The 27,143-nt window shown below is 39.5% G+C and overlaps 1 protein-coding gene across 1 annotated transcript in view; it reads right to left on the reverse strand.

The window, feature by feature from the left end:
• The window catches only part of LTBP1 (latent transforming growth factor beta binding protein 1), a 423,791-nt gene that overhangs the window by 168,552 nt on the left and 228,096 nt on the right, over nt 1-27,143 (reverse strand). The window contains 2 exon segments of the mRNA XM_021087653.1: nt 2,382-2,453; nt 6,396-6,498. Of these exon segments, the coding sequence (XP_020943312.1) occupies nt 2,382-2,453; nt 6,396-6,498 (175 nt within the window).

The following is a 27,143-nucleotide window of genomic DNA, read 5'->3' on the forward strand; positions in this document are numbered from 1 at the left end:
ATTAAGTTTTTAAGATTATTCATGAAAAAAGGAATACATGCACACTGGCTCCTAAAAATGTACATGTCTTCTAGCTAGGTATTCTGGCATAACCCATGGCACCTTGGCACAAGCTAAAAATGTGAGAAACAGTAGACTGATTTCATACCTATCAAGTATTCAAACAGGTAAGTGATTTTAGCATATCAAAAAAGAGAATACACAATGAAAAGAGTGAAAAGGTTTCACTACATAGACTGGTGCCCACGTAATTTCAGAACCCAATCTTAGTTTTTAAAGTTAGATTTAGACCTAATTTTGAAGGACTCATTTATTTCATGTCAAACTAGTGGGTGAATAATCAAAACGCTGAGAAGCAGTAGAAAAGCAGGCGTTCCTACTATCATTTCCATAAGGTATTACTTCAATTAATTCTAGGTCTACCTCAAACCTCTAGCATAATAATGAAATGGCAAATGCTGGCCTAGATCTACCAGGAGATTTAATTGTATTGTTTGTTATGATAAATGAAGCAAATTATAGCAATTCCATAATGTTGTGGGGAGTAAGGAAAGGTTTTAGAGCTCCATGTGTGTATATGTAATAAATCATTCCTTTGAAAAGATAATTGCAGCACTAGAAAGGAGGGGAAAAAAACCCATTTTTAGGGCAATTATTTCAAAGCTCCTCAAATTAACTGGTGCACAGTTGGTTCTTTGTTACTGAGTGCACAACATGAAAATTGTTTCAGGACATTAATTCACTTAGTAGAAGGAAATAATGTAATTCTAGTTATTAATCACTTTAATTTTAAATGTGCTTTGTAAACTGAGAAGACATTAAACTCTAAGAACAATCCAGAATGCACAAGTAACTAGATGGTTAATGGGCTCCTTTTGAAAAACTTCAACATAAAATCAAAATGTTTCAAAGAACTAGGAAAACCCAAGTGTACATATGTAACACAAAATTCTATCCAATTTTAGGGGCCAATAATATCACAAAGGGAAGGAAATTAAGCCCTTCTCTCAAAAGCAATTTTAATAGATTATGATGAATGAAATCATATTATTTTATGAGTCAATCTTCTCTGTAGTATAATTTAGCAGTACCTTTTTGAGGCACCATGAAATAGAATTTTCTGTGATATTTCACTCCAGAATCCATGCCGAAAAGTACAACACTGTTTTGCAAATATCCTCCTGAGACAAATGTAGCCAGGATTATTTGGTGTTACAGAACATCAGTGCAAATGACTGAGGTGGAACCATTTGATATGCTCAGTATGAACAAAATTTGCTAAAGGTCACTCCATACCAGCCACACTAGAGGAGGAAAAGACAAAACAAACAAAAACAAAAACAAACAAACAAACAAAAAAAACTCAGGGAATTATTTAGTGAAGTCAGAGGATATGCGCTGTGTTCCTGACATGGATTTTAGTTCACTAAGACTGTTAGAGGCTATTTCTCTGTTTATTTCAAAGTACACATATTTTCAAGTTACTACTACCACCACTTTCAACCCAGACAAACAAAGGAAAATTAACTAGACACCTCCCAAAGTAACTGAAATGAAATTTGATACTGCATATGGGTATGAACTAGGCATTGCTCAATATGATTTATAACCTCAGTTCTATTTAGCCACAGGAAGGAAAGTCATTTAACCAGTCTGGGCTTGAATGTCCCCAGCTTGTAAAGTACAGACACTGGTCTAGACGATTCCTGAAAGGCCCTCTGCTGTACAACGCTGCAGTATGTTTCAACAGACAGTGAACAAAAGCATGCAGAGTTTTATCTTACTAAGAAATGTGTTCGCTCAGATAGTTAATACCTGAATAAGGCTGCTAGCAACAGTCTGATGAGGGCAAAAAGACTCTGCTGCTGAGTCATATGTCAGTAAAGAACTAGAGCTTCTAGGTACATGTATGTGCTCACATGTGCACGTGCCATGGATGGAGAAGAGGTGACTAGTATGGAGTCCACAGGGTACTCCGTAATGTAATCCCATCTCCCGTGGATTTCATCACAAACAGATAAAAGGGGGAAAATTCCATCAAGGTTTTTAAAATTTTATTTTTATTATAGTTGAGTTACAGTGTTGTGCCAATTTCTGCTGTACAGCACAGTGACCCAGTCATACATATGTATACATTCTTTTTCTCATACTATCTTCCATCATATTCTCCTCCAAGAGTTTAGATATAGGTCCCCGCCATCAAGTTTTAATGGTAGTGAACCAAACACTGAACTTCCGTTTCCTAAATGGAGGGAATAGGAGGTGGTGCCCTGTTTGACCTTCACACGCTGGCTAAAGAGCAAAATGTGGCAAAACAACTCAGGATTTTAAAAAGGCAAACAACTGCTGCATCATACGCAAGTGAATTCAGTCACTCTTACCTTGACAGAAGGTATTGTTAACCCGTTTATAACCCTGTAGACATTCCATCATTTGGTTATATCCATGATAGGCTGGAAAGAAGAAACAATTCTGTTAACATTCTTAAATTCTTATAACCCAAACTACTCTATGTGAGAACCAAAGCCATATAAAACATCAGTAATCTTATTTTTAAGATACCAACCCAATGTGTATCCATTACTTTCATACTGCCCTTTTTAAAATTACACTTGATATTTTGCAACAGATGTAAATCTCAATTAGTTATCAATTTGATGTAAATTCCAAAAATCCTAAGACTGTTCCATATTTTTTCCTAATTAGTGAGTATTTCTTACCAAAAAAAAAAAAAAAATTGGTTCCTGCCCAATGATTAACCACAGGCAGTTGAATTTTCTTCTGATAGGGTGACTATATATCCTGGTCTGCCTGGGACAGTTCTTGGTGATGCCTGTTGCTCCAGCCAAGTTCATTAACAATGCTCCATTTCATCTCAAAAGTGTCTTGATATAGACAATAATGTATATGTGTGTCTTAATTATAGGTTCACATATTCCAGTTATGAGCTGATTCTTACTACTATGAAGTTGGGAAGACTAATGGGTGATGAGAGGAAGTTGGGGGAGGTAAGGTGTTGCTGTGAACACTCAGAAAATTCACCAGCAACACAAATGTCTCAGTCACCAATTTATCAAAAAATCCTGGTCACTGAAATTCTGACATACTAAAGTGATCCTGAGCGCATTCTTGGCATAAGTTCTGGAACCAAGCTGACTGTTCAAATCTTAGCTGTGCAACCTTAGGAGATAAGCTTCCTGGGTTTCAAATGGAACTCTGTACAATGGGAATAGTCACATCTATTGGGCAGGTTGGGGACTTTAGAGATAATTTATGCAAAATGCCTACTGCAGGGTCTGAAAAAATAAGCACTCACTAAATGACAGATGTCATTGTTTCCTGCAATGAGGTGGTTCTTTTATTAAGATGATGACTAACAGAAGATGGGCTATAATCAAAACAGGATAAATGGTTATTAAACCACTTCAAAGACCTGAAAAAGAAGCCAGGAAAAAAAGAAGAAGGAGAAGAAATCTGCAAGTAAAAATGAAATTTTCTTTTGGAAAGTAAAATTATTTTGCCCCTAACACATGCTCTTTATTCTCACCACTAATGAATAGTGTGAGTATTTACAAGAGGCATTCCTCTCCTCTGTTGCTTCCTTTCTTTGCTGTATTTCCCCCACCAGAAAACAGTTAAAGTAAGGAGTCTGGGAATATTGGGTTAAAAGAAAAAAGGCTAGTAACGTGGGGTGTCATTCATTCAGCCCCTTGAACACGTGTCAAGTCTTGTCCCATAAAACAAGGACACTCTGTAGCAGCTTACCTACAGAGATTGTGGGATCTCTGTGAATTGTTCAAAGGCAAAAGAGAGATCATATCTTGTTTAAAATTAACAGTCGTCTACCTCAAAGGCAGAAAGCCAGACCAGATGATCTCTTAAAGTCTTCTGTTAGGTTTTGATGTTAATTCTCTTGTAAAAAACTTTTAAAACACAAGTAACTTGTTCATGCTAAGTACCTTTTTAATAGATTACAGACTCTTTAATGAAATCACTTGCAGATTTAAATTTAAGTTTCCACAGTAAGAACTGATCAACAAGGAAAGGTCTTTCTGTATGTGGCTAAACAAAAACTTCAAACATTAAATAAAAGGCACTTGAAAACTAAAGTTTGAACTACTTTGAGTGAAAAAAAAAAAAAAAAGCATGGAACACAAAACCTAGCCTATAAAGCCAAGGAAAGTCTGCTCTCTTCCAAAACAAGTATGATTTAGAGAGTAGTACCAACCAAGGAAAGGAAAGTTTTTTAAATGACACAGGAAGAATGTGACCCTGAGTGTGTTTCTTGGGAGTGAATCATGTCACAGGACAGCACAAACGGAGTAAATGTCAAGAGTTAATAGTTTATTTCAGTCATAATCCATGTTGCTCTTCATGAAATGGAATCAATCTCTTCAATTTACACATTAGATGAGCCCACGTAGGAACTTATTTCCATCAGCATTTAGTTAAAAGTGATAGCAACTTTGTACTTTCACCTTCTACTTAAATATTATCAACATTATCATGTAGAGCCAACAAAACCATATAAAGCAGCAAATTTATCCCCAGATAATACAATTCTAGAGAGAAAATGACAGAACGTCAGGAATACAAGTTAGGGATTATAAAACAAAACAAAACAAAAAAGACAACACCATGATTCCCTTTACTCCCAACTTCTGTCCCTGGTCTTACAACTTACTTGGAAATAACAGGAAAGGGGAGAAGCTCAGCAAAAGATACACAGGGAAGGGGAGAAATGGACAAGAAAAATGAGAGATAAAATGGAAAAAGTATTAGAGAGCATATACTTAGTCCTAACCCAGGTTGTAAGAACTGACCTTCTCTTTTTCAGTCCTTAGACGCAGCAATGGGAAACATACCACCCTTCACAATATTCCTAAAGACAAACTTACCCAAAAATAAAGGGTAGATATTTTTTTAAAAGGCAATGCATCTTCAGTATTTTAGATATTGACTCATTTCACGATCCATGAGCCTCCACAGCAAATGACACAGCTAGGAGTCAAACTCCTAGCACTCGAAGTCACAGCAGATGTCTCCTACATGTCCCTTCGGTCAGGGTGCCACAACAATTTTAAGCAAATGGATCTTTCAGTGCAGCGGGGTCATCACACTCATGATTGAAACCCAGAGAAAGACATTGTCTCAGTACTAAATGTCCCTGTTTTTATAGTCCCATCCCCCGCCCATGAAGACTTCATTAATTATCAGAAACTTTAGAAGGTGTTTCCAAAAATTATTCAAATATTCCTCTAAAGGAACATAGCATTAATTATTAACAAAAGTAACTGAAATTAACTTTAGACATCAAAAGATTTAGAGAACATAAACGGAGAGACAATTATTTAAAACAAATGATGATGATAATGACGGAATAATAGTATGTAAGACAAACCCATGGAGCAGTGATTCTAAATGGCAGATTCTAGATTGAATAAGTTTAAAAGGCAGTTGAGAATATCAATCAAACTAACAGATGTTTAAAGAAGGGTAAACAAAAATTATCTATTGGAGCAAATGAGAAATTCCTTGCGCTATGAATTATTTTTAAAAAATGATTAAAAACTTCAAATAAAGCAAAAAAATGATGACAGAGAAAAACACTACTTGCTTTCTTGCCAAAAACATGATGAATAAGAGGAAAAAAGCTCAACTTAAAACAAATTATCTCTGTCTTTCTAAAAAGTATTAGGATGAGTTATCCAGAGTTATTTAATACTATATTCAAAAATTGGGAAAAATAGAAAGATGTAAATATGGATTTATTCAAATAAATAGGTTCTGAAAAATAAATTTTAAGACCGATCAAAGCACATGGGTGTCAAGAGAGATTCATGTCATTAGAAGCATGATAGTCAACAGTAGCGAACAAGGAAAAGGGAAAAGCACTGTGTCCTAATGATTCTAGGTTTCTCTTTGGCGAATCAGCAACCATTCATTTCTCCACTTTAGCTTTTCTTCCAGTGAAATCTGAAAACCTATAGTGTAATAAAAACTACAAGGTAAGTTGTGGATATTAATAAAAATTTCATTTAAGAAATGTAACTTAAGAAACAACTGCACTGACCTTTTACAGGGTTTGAAATATTTAATTACCATTTTAAAAGAGACCTGAGAAATTGGAGCCTACTTATAGCACATGGCCTCTTAAAGACTTAAAAAAAAAAAAAATCAGTCATCCAACTGGACAAGGCAGCTGATAACTGTGCTTATTACAAAAGAGAATTAACATGAAAGCTTTCTAAGGTTTCTGGAAAGGCAAATCATCGATCTCTGTTCTATAGTTCAATGAGATTTCTTTGAAAGTCTAACATGGTCTCACCATTAGGACAGTAATCAAAGGAAACAGGCTACATTAACCTGCAAAGGAATGATGAAAGGTCACTTACACGGCTTCTTGGGGCATTTCTGGCATTTGTGAAAGCCCCAGGAGGTACCCACAGTTCCACAGCAGTCCTCCTGCTTTGAAAGGCCAGGGAGCGCTTTGCCACACTGCAATGATGAGGTGTGAAATATGAAGGTTAATTGAATGCAGGATGCCCAGCTCCAGAGCACTGCTGTGCTTCACAGCCACATTATAAAACAGTTTCCTTGTTATCGACCCAGAGCTGGAATGGGGGTGTGGACTCTAACACCTCGGGACAACACACCAGAACACAATCAACAGGACACTAAAATAAACAAGCATCGTCCCAAGAGCTCCTTGGCATTTAGAGTCTTAAGAAAATCTGTCACTGTTTAGGGCACTTTATAAAACATAACTTTCCGATGCCACTGTTTTCCTTAGTAAGAACCTCGACCCTTAGAAGATAAACTTTTTAAAATTTGCGTTTTAACTGTTGAAAATCTCTGCCATGGACCTTCAGGGAACAGAGCTGTAAGGCTGAGGCATTTGCAGACCTTGGGGATGTGGCACATATCCCATCTACAAGAAACCTCTGGTCCTCCTGTAACACCAGGGCCCGGGCAGGGATAGGATATCATCATGGGCTGAGCCCCATCAGCCTAGGCAGAAACGAAGCTTCCAGACATCCAAGCAGCCTGACCCAGGGAAGTCAGCCAGGCTAGAACAGTACTGGCAGTTGAAGTCAGGTCAGCAGGCAGTAGAGCCAGGCTTCAGCGGCCACCTGAGCAACACGAGTCAACAGATGTAAAGATCTATCTCATCTCCTGATTGAACAAAGTCAGAAGAGGCTGAGAGGCAGGGGCCTGAAGTTTGAGTAACTCAGTGGGGTTGGGAAGGGTCAAGGGAAAAAGATTCTGCTCTGTGCTCCATCCCCAGGCTGGCTGTGCAGCAAGAGCCCCCTGACTCTTCATCCTTGCAATGCCCTTAAGCCCACTGCCCAGATCTTAGAGGTCCCTCAGCCTTCCTCCACCTCGGTCTCTACAAGATTCTCTGAAGGGTTTCCCGAGTCATCTTCCAAGGACAATTCTTATCACATTACTATAGTAATCAAAAACCTCCAGCAACTGTCCATGGTCTAAAGACTGCAATCTCCCTAAGGTTGCAGTATAAGGCCCTTCCTGTTCTCACCTTAGACAATCTTCCCGTCTCTCTGTCCCCTTCCGCCTCTCTACATCCATCCTACAGGTAAGCTGAAGGACTCCTTACCTTCTGTACAAGCCGTCTCTCCAAAAGCAGTTTCTCCTCTCTGGAATGACCTTCCTTTTCCTTTGCCTGCTAAGCCCCAGCTTTGTCTCCTAAGCCCCAGCCCTGGAGAACCCACACCATGAAGCCTCCTGTCTCCTCAATTTCAATGAGTCCCTCCATCCATCCTCTTTATGCCAGGGCACTTTCTCTAAGAATTCCGCCACCTTCCTCTGCTACACATGTTAATCAAACTCAGATGCATCTTATTGATCTTCATATCCCCACAGACAGTACACATCACACATTAATGCTCAATAAATGCCGAAAGAAGGAAGGAGCAGCCCATCTGAGAAACCAACCAACTGGTTGCTGCCCATTCAAACAAGCAGGGCTTCTGCAAAAAAACAATGGAACTTTGCCAACTCGCCCAGGCTAGTGAGCGGAACTCGGGGACACAAAGTTGGGGCAGGTGGTGACTTGTTGAAGGGCTGCAGATAGTAGACACCAGTCCCCTGGCAGGACTCCAGGGACAGCGCTGCTTCCCCGCAGGGTCCACCGTTGCAGCATTCTGACAGAGGCTTCAAGCAGCTACACGTCCAAATTGTAGAACAAAACCAGAGAAGGCCAAGCTCAACTAATGAAGTTTCAGTTACGTCATAGCTTTGAAGGCCTTTGGGTTTTGTGAGTTTTGATGATTTTGACAGGATGTCATATGCACTCCAAAAACAGGGTATGATGAGCAGGGGGAGGCGAGGGAGGTACAGGGGAAGGAAGAGTGACAACATGTACAGAATAAGAAGCTGAGGGAAGAAAAGCACATACCGACTGGATTCAGGGAGTTTCCAGACTCCCTCTGGTCAATCACAGAAGACTTACATCTGAAATATGGAACATGGAAGAGGGAAGGAAGCTCCAGGCATAAGACAGGAAACAAAACGATGTTAAGAACCCAGAGCTCTCCACTGTTGCACTCTGCTGCCAAAGTGTACTTACACTTTATTTCCAGTTTTATTGGTCAGATTTATGTAAGACACCACTGCACATCGCATGTGGACCATTCTTGTACCAGACTCTCCAGGCTCTTCTCTTAATCAAGCAAAACTCTCGACACGTGCCAATTTTATACGCTCCCAATTTTAGTAGCAGTTAAAATCCAATTTTCACCTTGGATTCCTAGGATGTTTTATTTGGGAGGGCAAAAATCAATCATTTTTCCCGACCAGGCCTCAAAAAAGGTACAAGGTTTTCATTACAAGATTCAGGTCACTTTATCCCATAGTTTTGTTTTTGCAGGTCCGCTGCCAAGAGCAGCCCAAACCATCCAAATCAATTAAATAAATGGCAGCGTAGGCAGTACCATGACACTGTGTGTTCTTCTCAAATCTGGGCCTGCGTAGTCTGAGGATAGACTGCAAGGGAGGAAGTCAGGCTTGTAACAAGGCACAAGGTTTCCTGTATGACCCTTTAGTTATTTAACTATGCAGAGATTCCGAGGTGTAGCTAGAAACTCTATCAGAGATATCTCTATGGCCAGATGCAGGAATCTCACACATGAGACTCTCAATGCCACTAGGTCGTACCTGGGTGTAAGAAGCTTCCAGAGCAAAAGAAGGTGGACAAAGGATCTCCCCGCCACACCCAAAGGCCATCTTGGAGATAACCACATTGCAAAGGCCGTTAGAGTCCAGAATGTCCTCCTCTCAGACTGGAAGGTTCTACTTCTCCACGAGACATCATCACAGGGACATAGGCTGACTCTGCAGAACTCTACATTTTGATTCCCAGATTAAAGGCACTTTTACAAGTTAACAACACAAATGGAATTTTTTCTATGTGACTCTCTCGCCACATTTTGAGAAAGCCTGTCTCTCATTTCAAGGCATGTCTTACAAGACATCCAGGAGATATGGGCTAAATTTGTAACCCAATATTTTAGCTATATTTCAAGTCAAAAAGAAAAATGTATCCTGTCCATTGAGCAATGTGATATATAGCTCCTCAAAAAGCTCACACAACCTCAAACTGCAGATCAAAGGACACTATAACACTATAACCCTGCAGATCAAAGGACATCCATGACCCACCAAGAGCAGCCCAAACAGAACAATGAAGATTCTGGCAATCCCGTCCTGTGAGGATCAGGTGAAGAAAGCAGAGATACTAAGACAATGTGTAGCCATGGTGGCAGAGTTCAACTATGGTAAATTTGTGGCCTGAAGCTAGTTACGTGGTGAAGGTATGAGCAGGACTAAAGGCAGCAAATCACAGGAAAGAGGGTTCAACTCGCTAAGTGGGAGCCTTTTTCAACACTTAATCTTCAACAATGGAAGAGGCCAGCATCTTCACTGGTTATGGAGGCTGGAGGTCATCTCTCAGGAATGTCCAGGATATGAAGGAGATGATTCTCAGGGTTTCTGCCAGGTCAAGGGCAGGTTCAATACGCACTGATGGGCTGTATTACTTAATTTAGGAAATGCAAATTACAACACATGAGAGTCAAACCCAAGTACTCTGCTGCTCTGGCATCTCTACGAGGACTGTGTCTGGGCAGATTCACTCCTCCCCATCTCCTGTGTTTTACCTCGTCCCACAAATCAACATTCCCAGAGATGTTCACCCCAGTCTCCTCCTAGAGGACTTATGAAAACTAGGTAGAAAAGAGAAAAACAAATAGAGCTACTCCCAGCCCTAACCCCATGATTCTTAGAGGACTGGGTGCATGAAAAGAATTCATCTATTCTTCCCAGCTGCCAAACTGATTCGAACTCTATGTCAGAACATAAACTTAAAAAAAATCATTAAAATTATTCCATGAATGTTCATGATTTGACTTTTGCAGCACCAAATTTTTGCAAACAATGGTGTGAAAGCCTTTAATTGTTAAACACTGTTAAGAATTAACAGGAATTCCCATCATGGCTCAGAGGAAATGAATCTGACTAGCATCCATGAGGATGCAGGTTTGATCCCTGGCCTCGCTCTATGGGTTAGGGATCCAGTGTTGCCATGAGCTGTGGTGTAGGGCGCAGACACAGCTCAGATCTGGCATTGCTGTGGCTGTGGCGTAGGCCGGCAACTACAGTTCTGATTTGACCCTAGCCTGGGAACCTCTATATGCCATGGGTGTGGCCCTAAAAAGACAAAAAAAAAAAAAAAAAAAAAAAAAAAAAAAGAATTAACAGACTGCAAGATAATGTACTTTTCTAAATCCTGACCTAATTGAGAATACTTCTCTGTAGGCTTATCTGCAATACTTAGGTAAAAATCCTCAGTTGTATAATACCATTACCACTTTCCTGATAGTCAGAATAAAGCTATTATGACAGCTGGTTTTAGATCTCCCTATAAATATATGAGCTGGAATGATAAGCTGTGAACTTATCATGGCTTACAATTTTTGTCAATTACAAACTCACCACTGGAGTTGTATCAGAGATGAAGAGTAGCTCAAAGAGGTTGTGATAAACACTGGGGTGTGATTTCAAGAGATACAATTTTCAAACCTTAAAATTACTGGTACCTATCATAGCCTCATTTCAAGAACATTTCCTACACTGGGCCAGTGGGTCTTCCTTAGGAAAAAGAAAAGATCACTGGATTGGAATCATTCCACTTGGATGTTAATCCCAGCTGTCATGAGCAGTGAGATGTTCCACAGATCATCCAGCCTCTCTGGACTAGTAATGAGATAATGGGACAGTAATTCCAATTTCAAAAGGATTGTGGTGAAATTAAATGATGCATGTCCAATCACAGGTGATCTTACTCCATGAGTCCCTGCGAGGGGACCAGAAAGTGACCTTCTGGGATGTGTTCTGTACCTGGATACCATGTTTGGTAAGCAGAGCATAGGCTGGATCTGTGCTGTCATCCTCAGCTTTTATCTTGTGTTGACACAACCTATCAAGTGTTACAGTGTTGGCCAATCTGTTAGGTTCTCAGGATACATTTATTACAGGAGTTCAGATATTTCGCCAATAAAAGGGCCACTTCATGAACTTGGCTGTCATGTCAAGGAAACACTAAGTCATTTAAAATGATAATACTGAAATATTCTTACAAATTATAGTTTAACACATGTATACAGCTCATTTTATTGTGTTACCAGGAACCATCATACAATGAGGTATAAAATACTTTGAGTTTGAACAAAGAACATTTTCTCTAAGAGATTAAGGCTTTGGAACCACAGAAACAAATAAATAAAACCTGAAATGCTAAAGTGATACAGATTTTTTATTTTGTTCTTTTTTACAGCTGAGTATATTCCATTGTATACATGTACCACATCTTCTTAATCCATTTGTCTGTCAGCAGGGAGTTTGGGATTGGTAAATGCAAACTATTACATTTAGACTGGATAAGAAATGAGGTCCTACTGTACAGCACAGGGAACTACATCCAATCTCTTGATACAGAACATGATGGAAGATAATATGAGTAAAAGAATGTATATACATATGTGTGTGTGTGTGACTGGGTCACTATGCTGTACAGCAGAAATTGATACAACTCTGTAAATCAACTATATGCTAATGAAAAATTTTAAAAAATACAACCAAAGTTTTCTAAAAAGTGCTACAATTTTTTTTAATGCTTCTAGAGATTGCACCAAAGTAAACATGAAAGAAGAGAGAGACTGATTCGTTGCAACTCTTTCTTGCAAGAGTATGCAGAGCTGTGTTGAAGCAAGAACTGAAACAAGGCAGTGACTCAATGGGCTGGACTGAGGAGAGAGATTCCAAAAGATTGGAGCAGCTTTAGCGAAGCCCAATCAATACCTAACACCAACTGGAAGGGACCCCAGCGCAGGGCTAGGGGGAGGACAGAGGGAGGCAGGCCAAATGCAAAGCAACAGCTAGCCAGTGGGGAAAGTCAGAGAATGAGCTGGAGCTAAGACACAGAGAATTCTCCCAATCTGGGATTCAACTTGTAGTTGGATAACAAAATAAATCTGGAGACAGGAAAAAGGAAGGGTCAGTTTCTTCTCCCTAGGCAAAACAGTTCTGGATTGCTTCCAAGGATAAATTTTGTTTCTTCATAGTAGTGTGGCAAACACAGAAACGAAGAAGAGGAGAAAAAGATTAAGAGGTTTATAAAAGGACAGTATTCTATATCTGGTACTTCCCCTCAAAAGTAACAATTATGGGACAGAGTATATCATCCATGGGGAAAAAAGGGAAAAAATTTATTTTTAAGGTCAACATGATCAGTAATCAGAGGGCCAAAAGATAAAATTAGATAATTACTCAAGGCCCATTGACTATGCTTCACCTCCAATAACTAGCAATAGGGATCTTTTAAGTTTACCACAAATGATCTCTTTCCCCAACGAATGCTCTCCCCAACAAGAAACGTCCCAACAAAAAGCAAACTCTGAGGCATCTCCATGTTTGGCAGAATTAGTGCTTTATGATTGTGAAATTGACCTTCCCACATAATCTGACTCCCTGTGGGCCCAGTGAAAAGCAGTATAAAGATTACCCATAGCTGAGTCAATGACAAGAGCCTAACTTTTGAAGTTGGAACAACACGGGGCCAAACCTTCACTTCACCTATCACCACCTACATAACAGTGAGCAAAACTCTCAACCTCTGCCTTCCTAGTTCCTCTATAAATGGAATTAGACTTGTTCATTTTCAAAGAGCTCTCAAGAAAACTGAGTCAACACGCAGAGGGAGATTCTACATGAAACAGCCTCTACGTGAGACAGCCACATGGCCAGCAGGCTCTCAGCTCACAACCACTGTTAGATCCCTACATCTGGGTCTCTCGGTTAAAAGCCTGAGCTTACTTAACAAATGGCCAAGTAATCTAGCAGTTACTCAATACACTATATCCGATTCAACTTATAGAGAAGTGATGCATAAAAATAAATTGCATAGATTTAGAAATTTAAGAAGAAACAACATATTCTAATGATTCTGCTAAAATTGTTCAGGTTTTCACAAAAGTGTTCTGACCAGTAAAAAAAAGCAGCAGGGAATAAATACTGTGGAGTTTGTGGTTATCTGAATTTCATTTTAATTCTACGTTGTAAGGACGACATGGTATCACTGAATAAATCAACCAGTCAATATCAATGTTCAAACGGCAGACAATTTAACTTCGGGGACAGCAAGATCCTTCTTGCCATACATCATGTCTTGGTGCCAGAGGACCAAGATCATGAAGCCAAAATAGTGGAGCCTACTCTGCATCCACAGCCCAATCACAAAACACTGCAGAACATGGAACTCCCTAAGACAGGTCCCCGAGAATATGTCTGTTCTTTCAGGTTCAGCTGTTATGAACTGAATGTTGGTGTGCCCTTCCATGCAAATGCTTATGTGGAAGCCCTGATCCCCAATGGGATAGATAATATTAGGACGTAAGGGCTTTGGGAGGTAATTAGGTTTAGATGAGGTTATGAGGGTGGGGCCCTTGTGATAGGATTAGTGCCTTTTTTTTTTTTTTCTAGGGCTGCACCTGCAGCTATGGGGGTTCCCAGGCTAGGGGTCTAATGGAGCTGTAGCCACCGGCCTATGCCAGAGCCACTGCAACATGGGATCCGATCCCCATCTGCAACCTACACCACAGCTCACAGCAATGCCTGATCCTTGACCCACTGAGCGAGGTCAGGGATTGAACCCGAAACCTCATGGTTCCTAGTCAGATTTGTTAACCACTGAGCCATGATGGGAACTCCAGGACTAGTGTCCTTATAAGGAGATGAACAAAGACCAGGGTGCTTTCTTTCTCTACCATAGGAAGACAGTGAGAGGGTAGCCATCTAAAACCAGGCGAAGAGCCCTACCAGGAATTGAATCTCTCTACCATCTTATTTTTAAATTTAATTTTATTGAAGTATAGTTGATTTACAATGTTATGTTAATTTCTGCTATATAGAAACATGATTCGGCTATAAATATTCACATTTTCATTCCCATATAGGTTATTACAGAACATTGAGCAGATTTATTTCCCTGTGCATAGTAGGTTCCCATTGATCAAAGCATTACTTTTTAATTAAGCTTTAATATCAATTCCTGGGTTTGATGCTTAAAGACAATTACCCATTGGGCAATGATATTGACACAGATGGAGTAAACACAATATCACTAAAAATATCTTTATATTCTCAACTGTACTAAGAATTTTTGGTTCGCATGCTATACATGAATGATGTCATCAACATCTTGATTTTAGGCTGCCAATCTCCAAAATGGTGAAAAATAAATTTTAGTTGCTTGAGCCACCCAGTCGATAGTATTTGTTATGGCAGCCTAAGCCAGTGTGTACAGATAGCAATGGTTTTATGGGAATCCTCCACACTCAGAAGAAAGGACCTATCAGCCTGGATGGAACAGTGGAAAAAAATACTGGAGGTAGGGACCAGAAAGCCTCAGTTTCAGTCCTTACCAACCATAAACTCAATATAAGATATGAAGCAAATTAATTTCTCTCTGGACTTTTCCTTACCAATAAAATTTTAAGGAGAGATTAAATGTTAATATTCATTGATATACCTATTCTATGATTTTATGAAGATCCTAGTACAGGGGTGAAGGTAACCAGGTAGCTATGGCAGAACGCTGTCCTCCATCAGGGCAACCGTGTGAAGGTCAGTGCTCCTTAAATGTTCCCTGTCTGCTGGGTTGATACACTAGATTCCCTTCTGCCACATGTTCCCTGGTCCTAACATCATAGCCTGACCTGGACCAGCATCATCAGTGATAACCAGAGCAGGCTTCCTTGTCTGGACCCCATTTCACACCTTCCCCCTTTCCTACTAGTCAGTATTCACAAAAAAGGGCAGCTCTTCCTGAAGAGAGTTTTATCTATTAAATGACTTCTTTCTAAATTATAAGAACTATAACAGATGATTACCAATAGGCAGCATATCAAACATTATTCAAGACAGTCATGGAGATGCAGATTTTCCATGTCGGGAGCTGTGACTCATTTTGGTTGATCGGCCCACACAACACAGGTGTCTCAAATTGTTCCAAGTGTACAACTGCCATGTTCACCTCTACCCACACCCAGAAACACCTTCTTTCCAGCATTCTGGCAAAGCCCCAGGTATTCTGGCAAACAGAAGCAATACTCTTGGTTCTATGAACCTGGCTGGGGAATGTGAATCCCATTATTTGAAATCCTGCACTGCTCATAAAAACCAGAATGAAGACCCTCATGGGAAGAGCTCTCACTGTATGTAATGGAATGATTAATCCACCCTCTGTCGCTGTTCCTCTTGTTTCTATCAGTCTTTCTGCTATGACATAAACACATCTCAGCCCTGGCAAAATGACTTCTACCCATCTTCTGAGCAAAACAGTCTTCCTCTAGCTTGTGGACCAACTATGGCTGAAAAATCAAACTAGAAAACCTCATGAGAGCTCTTCAGTGTCCATGTACCAGAACATTAAATATGTTTATTTCCATGTGCCAATAAGAAAAAGGGTCCAAATCTCTGAACCCTATCACTAACACAACTAGAGCAACATATTTGATTAACTTGTTCTAAAGGCCTGTTGTCATAAAGGAGACTATTGTACGATGGAGCACTGGCAGGGTAACAGGCATTGTCTCATAAGAAGAAGAGGAAAACGCTTAAATACTTCCAGATTTTCTAAAAGAACTTGTAAAAAATTTTCTTTGGCTTGAGCAGAACATTCTTTATAGGCAAGGCTAATTTTTTTTTAAGTCCACCCAGCTTTCATTTATTAGAGTAATTAAAACAATGTTAGGCATTTGGGGTATCTGATACAACCCTAATCCTCTGATATTTCAGGGTATTGATTTTACAAAGTATCTACTGTGACTAGGGCATTAACTGTTGGAAATGTATCCACATTGATTTCTGACAGTGTATTTGTTTAAAGCCTACTGAAGCCAAACCATGGGCTTCAAGGAATTCCAGACAACTACTTGAGTTTTATGAAACGGTATTTTTAAAGTTACACGAAGGCAAAAATGGTTCTAAAGTAATATAAATGGGGGAAAAAATTCTTAAGCATGAAACTTATGATTCTCCTTGACATCTTTTCTAAACAAACGATCAAATTTGGGCTGCCTCTTTTCTCCACCTCCACAATGATTTGAGCATTTCAAGAGTCAGATCTACCAGGCTGTGATGTGTGTCTTGCTATTCTTAAACTGCAAAGAGAATGATTGTGTTTTGTCATGATTACATTCTGACAGATTTCTCATTAGCCTTTCCTGGCAGCAAAATGCTACTTACATCATAAATCCTAGTTCTAGATAGTATGAAGATGAACTTTATCCTAACTTCCATTACCAAGGATACTTCCTTTATAAAGACAGACTCAAGCTGAGGGGGAACTAAAGATGGGCATGTAGGCATATAGCATGGTTATTACAACTACAGCAATCAGATCACTCCCAAATGATGAACATAAAGGCCTATTTTCCCCAATGCTTATTTCTAGAACTATATTAAGAGAAATTCTCTCCATGAAGCTTCGCTGCTTGTCAGTTTCCTTTTTGTTGACACGGAGACACTGAAAGGAACAAAAAAACCATTTGGGGCCTCATAGCCCTATGTAAACTGTAACACGTGCCTCATTTGGTGAAGCTTTCAGTTTTTCTGCATCTCATCCAAGTACACAGAACTCAAAACTAATAATTACCTGTGGTTTGGTCGCAAATAGTGTAGAAAAACTGAATGCCACATAGTAATAGGTTTCTTTAATTCCCTATGAGCAGGGAACCAGGTCTCTCTTGACCACTGCTCTCCCACTTCTGTCGGGAACATTTATTGCTCAGCAGAGAACCACCCGCCTCCCCACTTGTTCCACTCCCAAGGGCTATTAGTCAGCGTGGACTTTCGTAACAAAATCCCACAGGCTGGGTGGCTTCGACAACAGACATTCATTTTCTCCCCTAGGCCTTGAGAGTCAAAACCCAAGATCAAGGTGCCAGCATGGCCAGTGCTGGTGAGGACTCTCTTCCTGGCTTGCAGGTAGCCACCACCTTGCTATGCCCTCAGGAGGTGAGGAGAGGGAGCTCTCTGGCATCTCCTAATGCACGAACACCAGTCCTACTGTATCGGGGCCCCACCCTTACGATTTTACTTAATCTTAATTACCTCTTGATATTTTAGCTCCAAATACAGTCACACGAGGGGTGGGGGCTAAGACTTCAGCATGGGTCTCCCATGCTATGGGAATTGAGAGGCCCTGTCTTCTTCACAGCACAGGAGCAACATGCTGGACTCTACCACTGGCCTGAGTCCCTAAGAGATGTGTAGCACAGCCCCTGCTCACCTGTTAAGACACTTAGTACATACCAAGCTTTAGCTTTTGTTGTGTTTATTACTGCAGCACAACCTAGCCTACCCTAATTATTAATATATTTATCAATGACTTATCTGTGCCCAGTCCTCATGAAAAGCGCAAGCTTTTGGGGAAGGGAAGAGAGGCACAAAATCACCTGCTCAAAGACAAAATTAAAATGGTCTGATTGGGTTCTGCATGCAGTAAAAAAGGTCACAAGGGGAGAGAGCAATATGGTTGAAGATGTTTTTTCTTTTTCTCTCTCTCTCTTTTTTTTTCCTGAACCCACAGCATATTGAAGTTCCTGGGCCAAGGATCAAATCCAAGCCACCCCTGCAACCTACACCACAGCTGTGGCAACACCAGATCCTTAACTCACTGTGCCAGGCCGGGGATCAAATCCACGCCTCAGCAGCAACCCAAGCCTCCGCAGAGACAATGCAGGATCCTTAACCCACTCCTGAAGAAGGATAAAAGGCTTTTTGGAGGAGCTAACATTTGTCTCTCAACTCAGGGTGGATTCAAAAGATCATTCTAGGTATTAACTGTATTAGATGTGTGTACAGTTTGTTTTGTCGACAGATCCTGTGAATATGGGAATATCAGTGGCGTCTAAAGAAGAAGGATATCAAAATCATCACAGAGGACTGTGGGGCTAAAAGAGGCCTTGGTAGTCTTCTCAGCCGAACCAGCTATTTGCAAAATAATGAAATAGAGGGCCAGAGATATGTGGAGTTCGCCAAAATGGAAAAAGATCTATGGACTTGGAAATACCAACACAAGCTAGTCCCCCCTCACCTCTCCAGTTTTACTTCAATGGAAGACAAGAATACTTACTTCTCGTTTTGAAGTTGTGTTGAAGGTCAAGTAAGGCCACAAATGCAAATGTTTCCTATCAGCTGTTTTATAAAAATACACTGCCTTAGTAAGATGCCTGCCCCAAAGCCAAAGAACTTTAAGACCATTTTCTTAACTCCATCAAAGCTTGCATATTGTAAACCAGACTGCTTCAAAGTATCCTCTTGAAAGCACTGCTGTCTTTGTTCTGTGTATTTAGAACTCTTCTGTCTGGATTTCAGGATTCTCTTCAGGGCTTAAGACGTGTTATTTTAAATATCCTCAATGGTGGCAAATCCCTGTTCACTAGAGGCTGAACTGGCCATGGAAAGCTTTTGTAAGCTTCCTATATTCATGAAGAATATAGTAAATGGGTGAGCTGCAGAAAATCAAAGACTAATTTTTATGTGCGGTTCACCAACTGGTTCCTAAACACTTCCTTCAAACCAATATCAAAAATGCACAATAGCAGTATCATGAGAGTGAATGCAGTCTTAAAGAGTGATCTTGCTGAAACAAGATCCAAATTCATATACAAATTCTTTTACATACAAAAGGAGGAAAAAGTGGAAGGATGAGAAAAAAACAGTATTATCATCATTGTGGGGGGAGGTGCAGGGCAGAGTCAGGGAATCCTTTTGTTGTCTTTCAACATAGGGCGGTGTTGCTTTTTTCACTACAACTTTATGAGTCAGGTTCTAAAGAATTGGTTTTTGGATTTTTTTTTTCCACTTCAGTTTAGCAAATGTCATTCCCAAGGGCTTGTGTAGACAAAGCCAAGAAATACCAGCTGTGACTCTTCAAATATTTTTGTAATGTATAGAGCCTAAACCAACCATCAATTCAAGCCACGGTCTATTAAAAGCACTTCCAACATGCTCAGCACTGTCATCTTCCAACATAATGACCACAAAATCTTGCCACTTTGCCAATATCAGAAGTGAGGTAACATGCATCCACTCTCAATTGCCCTGTGATTATCTGCAAAAACGAGTCTAATTAATAGATACAGCATTTTAGCAAGCCCTAGGGTATAAAACATGGAAATTTGATATTTCATGTCATGATAAAGGCATTTTTCTTGCCAATAAAATGAATAACACCTGAGAGGACAAAAGAAGCACCAATTTAGGAGTTTCCTTCATGGCTCAGCGGTTAACCAACCCAACTAGGATCCATGAGGATGTGGGTTTGATCCCTGGCGTCACTCACTGGTTTAAGCATCCGGCGTTGCTATGAGTTGTGGTGTAGTTTGCAGATGTGTCTCGGATCTGGCGTTGCTGTGGCTGTGGCATAGGCCGGCAGCTGTGGCTCCAATTGGACCCCTAGCCTAGGAACTTCTATATGCTATGGGTGCGGCCCTAAAAAAAAAAAAAAAAAAAAGGGACCAATTTGTTTGTAAGTGAACATGTGGAAATGACAGCCCAAAAGACCTTAGCCTGAGTATCCGGGCAGTGGGCAGGGTGACATCTGGGTCATCGCCCATTCTCTGATGTACTCTACTACAGTTTTAAGAGTCTATATTTTGATTACCATAATGTCTCAGTCCTACAGTCTCAATCCAGGTAAAACAAGCAGTTCTTACCACCACTGGCAGAAGCCCAGGGCCATGGAGACACATTCTCTTTCACATGCAGTGCATTTCCCCTCTGGATGTTAACCCTGTCTTTACTGACCTTTTCAAGGAAGAAAGCCCCTGCACAGTCCATCTGGCAGAAGTAGTTGGAGCCAGACCAAGTGACACCGTAGAGGTTCAGGACCCATCACTGCGATAAGTGTGACATCTTCAGTGATAGCCTCTGCTGTTGCCACAGGTAAGGTTTGGCAAGAATGGCTATTTCAGAGTCACTGGAGACAACCAAACTCACTAACACTCAATTAAATATTTCTTAGATTATGCCAAAGGAGTATTTGAGTGGGACACACACACACAAAAAAAAACAAACCCAAATGCACTTGGGATACACACACAAAAAAACCCTATTGCACTTGCAATAGGAAAATCTGGAGGCACTTGAATTTTTGTTTCATTTTGTAACGCCTGTCTAATTAAGGGGCATGTTTCCACATTTAAGAAAAAGCACATGATTTCACAAGGAGGCAAGGGCACACCCAAGGGCATAGGAAGTGCCTGGTGTTGATGACTTATTCCACCTGAAGGAGGTCAAACTTCAGTAACTGCAACAAGCACACCCCTACAGGGCTCTCTGCTCATGGAGAAGGCAGACATTTGGTAGCTCTAGCCCTGCCTTCCCTTCCCTCATCACTGTCCAGTAGTACCTGTGCAAGAAGGCTAAGTTCACCTGGGAGGGCTCTACCCACAAAAGCATGTGGCCTGGAGAACTGGAAAAGGGAAGAGAAGAGGGCCTCATACACACCTGAGTCCACTGTCAATGCAGCCTGGCTGACTCAGTTCTCCTTCCCACATAAGGTATAACCCAGAAGTGAAAGACCATGAGTCTTTGGCAAGGTGCTTTACATTCTTTCTTTAGACTTCTCATCTAGGTATGTAGTTTATGGACTCAATTTAGGAAAATAACCATTGTGGAAGTGTTATAACCATTCTGGCATTATTGCCCCATCACGATAAAACTAGTACTTCATCATAATTTCAGGCCTCACCCCAATAATACTCATCATCAGAGCAGAGGAGATTCTGGGGGAAACCAGGAGGAGGTTTCTAAACAGAACTTCATGTCCCAGATCCCTTAACTGAGCACTAAATTCCTTTTCCATCACTGAGAAGAGATTTTGAAAGTCTGCAGCCCAACACTACATCTCTACTTATGCATCTCTATTTTTTCTGCCATGTGGAATTGACAGGCATGACATCTGTTTCCCTACTTTCTCATTGGCTTCTGTATGCTGGAAATCAGGAAATATTTTTCTTCAAAGTCCAGTGACAGAAGTATTGAGACTTTTTTAAAAAGTACTTTCAGCCATGTAGTTAAGGTAATTTTCCAGTTCAGTGAGCTCACATTTTCCCTTAATTCCTCCATGACGCTTATTAAAAAAAAAAAAAATTAACAAAAGCAAAGTTAATCTGTTTGGCCCTTCAGAATTTTGTGTGTGTGTGTGTGTGTGTTGTGTGTGTGTGTGTTCCAGTGTTAAGGTTTAGAGCTTGAGGATGTTATTGAATTTATCTGCCAAGAGACTAATCTCCAATTAAATAATCTTTTTCTCCAATGGTCTATTCTGTTTCTATTTTTCCCGTCCAACAAAGAACTGTTGGAACAACTTCTGGAACCTCTACAAGGATCCCAAAGTGTACTCATGTCACTTTAACTCAATTTTTACCCCAGAGCTTATTTACATGACCAGTGATTAAAAGAAAGAAAGGCTTTTCCAATGATATCAGGATTTCACTTCAAGCAGTGGTGCTTTTCTTCCTAACCCACATAAAGTTGATTTTCTTATATAGAATATATACTAGAGAATTTAATTCTAGTGTGCCTCTTACAGTTTTTTAAATTAAACTGTCTTTATTTTTAATTAAGGTATAGTTGCTGTACAATATTGTGTGTGTTACAGTTATACAGCACAGTGGCTTACAATTTTTAAAGTTATATTCCATTTATAGTTATTGTAAAATATTGGTTATATTTGTCATGTTGTATAATATACCCATAGCTTAGTTTATACCTTATAGTTTGTACCTCTTGTACCTATGTTCTTTTTTTTTTTTTTTTTAACTGTCATGGGGATTTTATAATTGCAAACTATGAAAGTGGGTTTGTACCTTGGCTATCTTTATCTGTGCTAGAGTGCTATACTAAAAAGATCCTCTTTCTTCTGTTTACATCTACTTCAGGTTTTCTAGTATTTCTGCTCTTATTTCACCAAGGTATTTATAAGAGGAATTTTCTACTCTTGTGGCACTTGCAATAGAAAAACCTGGAGGCACTTGAATTTTTGCTTCATCTTGTAACGCCTGTCTAATTAAGGGGCATGTTCCCACATTTAAGAAAAAGCACATGATTTCACAAGGAGGCAAGGGCACACCCAGCATGGAAGCTGGACTCTGAACCCGACATCTCACACAAGGTCTTTTCATACCATCTGGCATCATTAGGTCACTGTAAATGTTTGTTTCCAGTCATTGGGCAATAAATAAAACATGTTTGAAACAACCAAAAACCCAGATGCCAAGTAAGTCTCAAATTTAGGTCAGTGTTAAGAGAACCAATTTAAAATAAAGGACACCCTTGCACAATGGAAAAAGTGGACACATTCAATAGACTCTCTGGTGTAAAAACAGATTGGAGGGGTATTTTCTGAAATCTGGCCTCTCCTTAGAGATGAAAACGTGTCATAAAACGTTGAAGTTTTAAGCACATGCACACATGAGATTATCCTGAAAGTAGTAGGTAATTATAACTACCAAAAATGTAATTCTAATTTGATCTATACATAGAGTAAAACCTCAGAAATGATTTTGAATACATATGAAGTATCAGTGTTTACTCCATGCAGCACTGATACCTACCTCGGACAAAATTATGATTTTGCAACTACTTCAAATTTGATTTACCTTCAAGAAACCAATTCCTCTTAGCCACCCTGGATGTTCTATTAGATTAATTTCTATTCCTGTAAAACTTTAAAGTGAATTTAGCGATGCCTGTACCCAGCCTGATTCACACAGATATCAATAGTTTATATAACTTAACAACATGAAATTATTCTTCGTTCTCTAAAAGACAAAACATCACTTTCTACAAAAGGAAAGATTTTTCCCCCATTATCTGGACACTTTCCGTCAAGATGAAAAACACGTTAAAACATATTTCCAATCCCATTATTCCTCCTCTATTTTATAATACAAGCCAAAGAAATACCTTATTAATTTAACTATCATCACTAGGTCTTATCGCCGACCACTGAATTTTCTCTATTAATCTTTTCTCATTTCATCTCTAAAATGGCACTGGATTCCCTGATTGATATTCAAGAACACATCATTCTTGACATCAATCAAGATGTGATTGGTTAAAAGAAAGATGAAGCTACTCATCTTTACCTCACAATCCTCCCCCTGCAATGTATCAGAGGGAGCATGTGTTTGATTTACCTAATTTCTGAAGGCAGCATGTTCAGAATAGCCCACCTCACCATCATCTTTCTTCTTCACAACAGTCCATAATCGAATCCTGATGCTGGACTCTCCACAGAGCCTCTGCATTCATCTCTTCATTTTCAACTCGACTTCTTAGTCTGGACCCTGGTCATTTCAAAACTGGACCAAGGCCAATTTCTCCTCCCTGGCCTCCTGATGTCTCCCATTCTCACATCCACCCTCAACTCACCTAAAAGCTGAAACTTTAAAAATTTTCTAAAGCATCATTAAATGTATTAAGCTTGGAGCTTTTAAGATCATCTTTAAATTACATTATCCTATTTATAAGTCTAGGGAATTCTAACATTTTCCTTTTTCTCATGAGCAATTTTCAAATACACTGAGCTAATTCAAAGAATGATAGAATAACCACTTGCCTTTCCATCTCTCAGAGTCAACAACTGTAACAATTTTGCCATATTTGTGCATAAAATGCATTTGAAAGTAAATTATAGACATCATGGCATTTTCCACTATAGAATAAGGACACTGTCCTACACACCTCTAATACCATTATCATACCTAAGAAATACTATCTAATATCTAATCGATATTTAAATTTCTTCAATGATTCTTAAAATGTGTTTTAGAGCTGGGTTTTGACTTTTTAAAAACCAAAGAATGATTAAGGTTCATACCTTACATGTGCTGTTGTCTCTCTTTAGTCTCTTTCTGGGAAAGTCGTTCTGTGTTTTGCATGTGTGTGTTTGTCTATTTGTTTTTAACAATATGAATTTTTTGAAGAAACCAAGCAACAATATCCTACATTATCAATCTTTATGTTGTGAAGGAGTATGATATTTTTAGCTTGTTCCTTCATCCTCAATAACCCCTAAGAGCTGGAAGTTAAACGTAAAGGCTTAATTAGATTCAACTGAAACAGTTTTGGCAAGAATACTTTTAGGGTGTTGCTCTACACTTCATGCTGTCTTGCATTAGGAGGCATATAATGTCAGTTGTCCCCCTTTTAATGATTCTGAGTTTGATCACTTGTCCAAGTGGGCATCACGCTCTTTTTCTCTTGACACCAAGTGACTTAAATGGCCCTGAGCCTTGGGTTTAAAAGGCTTCATATCTGTGCCAACACCTGCTAGGAACCCTCAACTAATTCACTCCTCTGGTCTCTTCGGAAATTTCTTTCTTACCTGTTTCTTGGAGTGCTCTCTTTCCTCCGTTTAATTATTCTCCCTCTGCTCTGTGACCTTAGTTTCCTGACCATCCATTTTCCTCTATCATCCAAGCAGTTCCTGAAATTCTATTCTGAAGCTCCCAATAATTTAACTGCATTGGCTAATGGGGACCTGCTGTGTAGCACAGGGAACTCTACCCAATATTCTGTGATAATCTACATGGGAAAAGAATCTGAAAAAGAATGGATGTGTGTACGTGTAGAACTGAATCACTTTGTTGTACAGCAAAAATTATAACCTTGTCAATCAACTACACTTCAATAAAACTTTGAGATGATCAATCAATCAATCAATCACTATTCATGTCGGGTTTTCAACCTCAAAGTTACTGCCTAATTTTGAGAATGTGCCACAGAAAAGAAACAAGGGCTATTTCCACCAATTTTGTATATGACTTCTAATGGCAATACATAAACATAGGTGCTTATTTATAAATATGATTAAGGTCTCAGTAGTTATAATCTGCAGTTAATCAGAGTTTTTTCCCACTCTATTCCCATAAATACTTGTGAGTATTTATGCAGCTGTTTCTGCCATTCATTTAGTATTCAGCACAAATGAACATCTCCTCAGAAAAGAAAATCATGGACTTGGAGAAGAGACTTGTGGCTGCCTGATGGGAGGGGGAGGGAGTGGGAGGAATCGGGAGCTTGGAGCTATCAGATACAACTTAGAATATATTTACAAGGAGATCCTGCTGAATAGCATTGAAACTATGTCTAGATACTCATGTTGCAACAGAACAAAGGGTGGGGGAAAAAACGTAATTGTAATGTATACATGTAAGGATAACCTGACCCCCTTGCTGTACAGTGGGAAAAAAAAAAAAAAAAATCTACCTGTACCTCCCTCTGCAGCTATGTTTTCAAACTAACCATTGCAAGAAAGCATAAATATTTTCAAACGCCTTTGTAGGCTACATCTTATATACAACTATTTGCCAGTAAAAAATATATATATGTATATTTATATGTTTATTATTTATATATGTATATGTGTGTATACACACACACACACACACACACATATAAGGCCTGGATCATCCTAATTGCACAAATTCATCAGGCAATCATAGGCATTCAGCAACATTTCTCACTAATGCTGAAAATGTTTTCTCAAAACAAGTCTTATTTTGAAGCTGTGTATTAGTGACTACGCATGCAAAATGAATTAAGAATTGAGATCACTGCCTGGATAATTTAGACCAAAAGTCAGAGAAGGATCCAGATAAGGCAAAAGGTGTTCCACCAAGTTTGAACTACTTGGGTAACTTCACCAATTACCCAATTCATGTGGATTGTATAGTCTACCTTAGGCTCAAAAATAAATAATTTGTTTACATTCTTTCTAATTAGCAATCATTTGCCTATTATTATAGGTAGGAAAATAGCAAGTCTATTGACACATCATTTTCTTGCTTTTTACTGTCTATGTTCCAACTTGGAAACCAAGGAGAAAGATACTGAGCACAGAATCTTAAAAGGAGTTCCCATCGTGGCTCAGCAGAAATAAATCTGACTAGCATCCATGAGGACACAGGTTTGATCCCTGGTCTCACTCAGCGTGTTAAGGATCCAGCATTGCTGTGACCTGTGGTGTAGGTCACAGAAGCAGCTCAGATCTGACATTGCTGTGGCTGCGGTATAGGCCCGCAGCTATAGCTCTGAGTCAACCTCTAGCCTGAGAAACTCCATACACTGTGGGTGCAGCTCTAAAGGACAAAGAAAAGAAAAGGACCTGCTTTTTTCTTTCTCGTGGTCAACTGAAGCTGGAATGACTAAACAATGCAAACAGCACCAAATTCATCCTCCTTCTCCAATGTCTGTCCAGGGCAAACTATGTAGCACATGAAGTTTACTTCACCCCCAAGGGCCCTAGAGGAAAAAACCTGTCCTTAGCACAATAATCCAGTCTTTGCTTCTAAGCTAAATGTAAACCAATGATGTTCCTTCTCCAAAAAGCATTTTCTTAAATTTGGTCTTCAACTGAGGAATGAAAACACACCTTCCAGTCAGCATTTCAAGCATTTCAGGGTCATGCGGGGAGATTGAGCCTTCCCTGCCTTACTGAAGTTACATGATGTAAGGTATCACATGCTCTATTTTTAGGTTTGAATCTGTCA

Source organism: Sus scrofa, chromosome 3 (genome assembly GCF_000003025.6).
Source record: "Sus scrofa isolate TJ Tabasco breed Duroc chromosome 3, Sscrofa11.1, whole genome shotgun sequence".
Classification (NCBI taxonomy): domain Eukaryota; kingdom Metazoa; phylum Chordata; class Mammalia; order Artiodactyla; family Suidae; genus Sus; species Sus scrofa.